The sequence below is a fragment of the Nicotiana tomentosiformis genome, chromosome 12 (assembly GCF_000390325.3).
Source record: "Nicotiana tomentosiformis chromosome 12, ASM39032v3, whole genome shotgun sequence".
Classification (NCBI taxonomy): Eukaryota; Viridiplantae; Streptophyta; class Magnoliopsida; order Solanales; family Solanaceae; genus Nicotiana; species Nicotiana tomentosiformis.
This window is the reverse complement of record NC_090823.1, coordinates 88985966-88990905: the sequence shown is the minus strand read 5'-3', so window position 1 is coordinate 88990905 and position 4940 is coordinate 88985966. Positions and strand designations below refer to the sequence as shown.

Sequence of the window (4940 nt, the reverse complement as noted above, 5' to 3'; positions counted from 1 at the left end):
TTAGGATTTAAACCTAGAATAACATAGCCTCATGTCGGATCCCTAGTAGGAACGTTTGTTTGCATCATGTGCATTTGACTTTGGGGACTCAACACAGGGGTTGGGTCCGTCTAGGACAGGTGTACCCGAAATTACAAGACCATCGTGATGCATCTTATATGCTACTTGTGCATTATGTTTAATTTGGTTTGTGCATGTTGACCGGTTTCTAAAATAAAATAAAAATATAAAAATATTGAGGGAAAACCAGAAAGAAGAAAATATGAGGGAAAAAATTTGCCCGATTTTCGAAAATCTCAGTATTTACCCCCCCAAAAAAAAAAGCCTGAATTTTTTTAAAAAAAAGTGTCATCCTATTCCTGAAATATTTATGAACTACGCGGGTCTGATTCTCACTGGATGTGAGATACGTAGGCAACCTTCATAGGGTTCGGCCCCATTTTTATAAAATAACTATAAAAAAAATGTGTCTAGTGTTTTTTTTTTTAATCAAAAAAACAAATAAGCAGATCCAGCTTTGGTTAATCCCAAATCGTTCCTGTCGGAATAGCCTTAGAACATCTTCAAAATTGTTGAAGGGCTGTTCTCGCAAGAACGGACGTGTCTGTCAATTGGGAATCACTTTTACCATAATGCCCTTCCTCCGGCCCTAAAGCTATCCTTGAAAGTAAGAAGGGGCCATAGTTGCAAAAATAGCCACCTTTTCTTTGGTCACAATTGCAAAAATAGCCCCCCTTCTCGTTGATTTTTTTTAAAATTGAGTTATTTACAAAAGATTGTTTTGCAAAAGGAGTGCATTGGTTCTGTCTCTTGAGAATAGTGTCAACCCTAACCTTAACCACCCACAGGTACAAAATGAGCACTATCCAGAACACACCATTCACAGTTGTAGACAAGGCTCCACTTCAGCTTCAGATGTGGTGGCATGATTTAGGAGAAGATGGTCAAAAATGGGTCACCAAGCACTTGGGAGCCCTTACAGATATTATGAAAATTAAACCACGGGACGATTTGATAGAGGCACTAGTGACTTTTTGGGACCCCGTTCACAATGTCTTTCGCTTCTCCGATTTTGAGCTAACTCCCACTTTAGAAGAGATAGCTGGATATTCCGGGTTTGGCAGGGATTTGAGAAACCAGGAGCTCATATTCCCAAGGGCTCTTTCTGTACACCGATTCTTCGATCTTCTGAACATCAGTAAGCAAATTAGAAAGACCAACGTAGTCGAAGGGTGTTGTTCTTTCTACTTCCTGTACTCTAGGTTCGGGCAACCAAATGGGTTTGAAATGCATGAAAAGGGCCTTAACAACAAGCAGAACAAAGACACATGGCAGATTCATCGTCGCTTCGCCTTCATAATGGCGTTTATGGGAATCATGGTCTTCCCAAACGAGAAGCGGACAATTGATACCCGCATAGCCAGGGTTGTACAGGTCCTCACTACCAAAGAACATCACACTCTTGCCCCGATCATTTTATCAGACATTTATCGGGCGTTGACTTTGTGCAAGTCCGGGGCAAAATTCTTCGAAGGGTGCAATATTTTGTTACAAATGTGGTTGATTGAGCATCTCCGACATCACCCCAAGTTCATGAGCTATGGTCCGAACAAGGACAATTTCATTGAGAGTTACGAAGAAAGAGTAAAAGATTACAACTCTCCAGAAGGGGTGGAAGCCTGGATATCCTACCTAAGATCTTTAAATGCAAGTCAAATTGAGTGGACTTTGGGATGGCTCCCGCTAAGAGAGGTGATACACATGTCGGCCCTAAAAAGTTATTTGCTGTTGTTGGGTTTGAGAAGTGTCCAGCCGTATATGCCACACAGAGTTCTAAGACAGCTAGGAAGGTACCAAGTAGTACCTAAGGATGAAGATTTGAGTGTGCAAGTTATTGAGCTACACCCCGAAGCCCCACTCCCCGAAGCTTTAATCCAGCAAATTTGGAATGGTTGTCGCTACTTGAAATATGATACTCAGGTGCCAGATCCTGCGAGAGGTGAGGTAGATCCGGGTTATGCTATATGGTTTGGGAAGAGGTCTCACGTGGATGATGTGCCAGAGCCCAAAAGGCCCACAAAAAGGCCGCATGTTCAAGCCTTTGATGATAAAATCCAAGAACGGTTGGCTTGGGGTGAACGTGAAAAGGGATACAAAACAACTATTCATGCCTTAGAAGAAAGGCTGAGAAACCTCAGTTTTGAGAAAGGCTTGCAAGAACAAGAAGCCGAAGGGGATAAGAAGAGTCTGATCCGCAAAAATGAAGCCCTTCGTGCTCAACTTCAACAGATGAAGTAAAACAGAGGTGGTTGGTTTGTGGTTTAAACTGGCGACTCACCCTTACAACACGAGATCAAAAGGAAAAAGTAGAATGGCAAACAACAGTGAAAATGAGTCAGATAATAATGATGTCCATGGACAATTGGTTGAACAAGGTTCAGGACTGGTTGAAGAAGTAAGAGTGTTGAAGCAACAATTGGCAGAGATGTACCAAGCCTGGGTGAATGGACAAGCACCGCCCTCACTACCCATAGGGCCTTCGGACAATCTTCATAATGTGTCAGTTGCCACTCAAGTGCCTATCTCCATAACAAGTAACCCATTGTACCAACCTGGATTCAGTCCGAGCTTTAACCTTCCCACTATTCCCAGTACCTCCATTCCACGTCCTCCAATCGCACCCCTCAGAAATGACCCACCTACTATACCCATTGTCCCTACTTTCACTGTCCCTCAACCGGCTCTTGCTCAAAAGTCCAATAATGATCCACAGCTGGATGCTCATGATGCCCAACATTACTCTCCAGAACTGACTTTAAAGGTTCCAGATTCATACAAGCACACTCCTCATAACGTGTTCCCAATTGAGATCGAAAAGCCCGAAAAGAATATGGAACAAGAGGAAATGACCAGAAAAATGAAGAGCTTGGAACAAACCATGAGAAACATACAGGGTTTGGGGGGCCACAAGAGTGTTTCGTTTAATGATCTATGCATGTTTCCCCATGTTCATTTGCCACCCGGCTTCAAGACCCCCAAGTTTGACAAGTATGATGGGCATGGTGATCCTGTTGCCCATTTGAAGAGGTATTGTAACCAACTAAGGGGAGCGGGAGGCAAAGAAGAATTGCTCATGGCTTATTTTGGGGAAAGTTTGATAGGAATTGCTTCAGAGTGGTTCATAGATCAAGACATCTCTCACTGGCACGTTTGGAATGATATGGCTCAAGATTTTGTCCAACAGTTTCAGTACAATATTGATATAGTGCCAGATCGCTCCTCTCTCGTCAACATAAAGAAGAAACCAGCAGAAAGCTTCAGAGAATATGCAATCAAGTGGAGAGAGCAGGCTGCTAGGGTCAAACCACCAATGAAAGAGGCAGAAATGATTGACTATTTTCTCTAAGCTCAGGATCCTGATTACCTCCATTACATGTTGGCCGCCATCGGTAAACCTTTTGCTGAGGCAATTAAGATTGGTGAAATAGTTGAGAATGGCATGAAGTCAAGCAAAATTGTGAGTCAGGCAGCCCTTAAGGCAACCACATAAGCAATTCAAAGCGGGTCAGGCAATTTCGGAAATCGGAAAAAGAAGGAGGAAGGATCCATGATGGCATCTGGGTTCGGAGGAGTTCAAAGAGGAATAACTCCTTCTTACGTGCAATTCCAACAAGGACTATCCAATTCTCTTCAACATTATTATCCGCCTCAAGGTCCCCGATACTCAGTTCCCCTGCAACAATACACGGTGTTTAATGCTCAGGCTTATGCTAGGCCTCCCAATCACCAACAATGGCGGGCACCGATTCCACAAGGCTCCCGTCAACTCCTGCCGAATTTTGAGGCACCATATAATCCTCGTCCCCGACAAGAATATGTGAGAGAACAGGAGCCAAAGAAAGAGTTCACCCCAATTGGAGAATCGTATACAAGCCTATTTCGAAAGTTGATGCAGTTGAAGTTGATTGAACCTATTATGCCGCGCTATGTGAATCCAAATTCAAAAGGTTTTGACTCAAATGCAAGATGTGAGTATCACTCTAACACCCAAGGGCATAGTACTGAAAACTGTTGGACATTAAAGAAAGCCATTGAAAATTTGATTGAAGCAAAGGCAATTGTGGTAACAAACAATGAGGATACTCCTAATATCACAAACAATCCGCTCCCAACTCATGATAATACACATTTTATTGGGATGATTTGTGATGATCGGGATTATAAGCAGTCTGGCAAGACAGAGATGGTTGTTAGAACCATAGGGTCAGAACCAAAAGTGATAGTGAGCCCGCCGCAATTGGCACCATTGATGGTGAAAGGTGCGAATTCTAGTTTGAACTTGGCATGTTCTGAAAAAACGATTCTCTATGTTCCTGGAAGCACAAAAAAGGTTGAGGTTCAATTGGGTGGGCCAAAACTTTACATCCCCGGAGGCATTCAAAAGATCATTCCGAATAATGGTTTGAGGAATATAACAGAGCCAGTCGTGATCCGACCTGTTGCCCAACTCCTAGTGACAAACACAAAAGCTATTCCCTGGAATTATAACAAGACTGTCATGACATACAAAGGAAAAGAGATAGTTGAAGAAACAAGTGAAATGGGGGGCTTGACCCGCTCTGGAAGGTGTTATTCACCAGAGGAATTAATAAAAGCTAAGCAAGCCAGGGAAAGTCACTTGCCAGTGAAAGAACCCGTTACAAAAAAAGAAGCGGAGGAATTCCTTAAGAAGATGAAAATGCAAGACTACTCAATCATTGACCAACTAAGGAAAACTCCTGCTCAAATATCTTTGTTATCTCTACTTTTGCATTCAGAAGAGCATCGTCGTGTGTTGATCAAAACTCTGAACGAGGCATATGTCTCAGAAAAGACAACGGTGAATCAGCTAGAAAAAATGGTTGAAAGATTCTTTGAAGTAAATAGAATTACTTTCAGCG

General features: G+C 42.6%; 1 protein-coding gene across 1 annotated transcript; it reads left to right on the top strand.

The window, feature by feature from the left end:
- The first annotated feature begins 852 nt into the window (after window positions 1–852).
- LOC138903004 (uncharacterized) lies at window positions 853–2298 on the top strand. The gene has a single exon (XM_070190913.1). It carries the CDS (start codon window positions 856–858, stop codon window positions 2296–2298), a length of 1443 nt encoding a protein of 480 aa, XP_070047014.1. The 5' UTR covers window positions 853–855.
- Window positions 2299–4940: the final 2642 nt, after the last annotated feature.

What these genes read in the sequence shown, in the direction of transcription:
- LOC138903004 (XM_070190913.1), top strand. Translation starts at nt 856, where the DNA reads ATGAGCACTATCCAGAACACACCATTCACAGTTGTAGACAAGGCTCCA.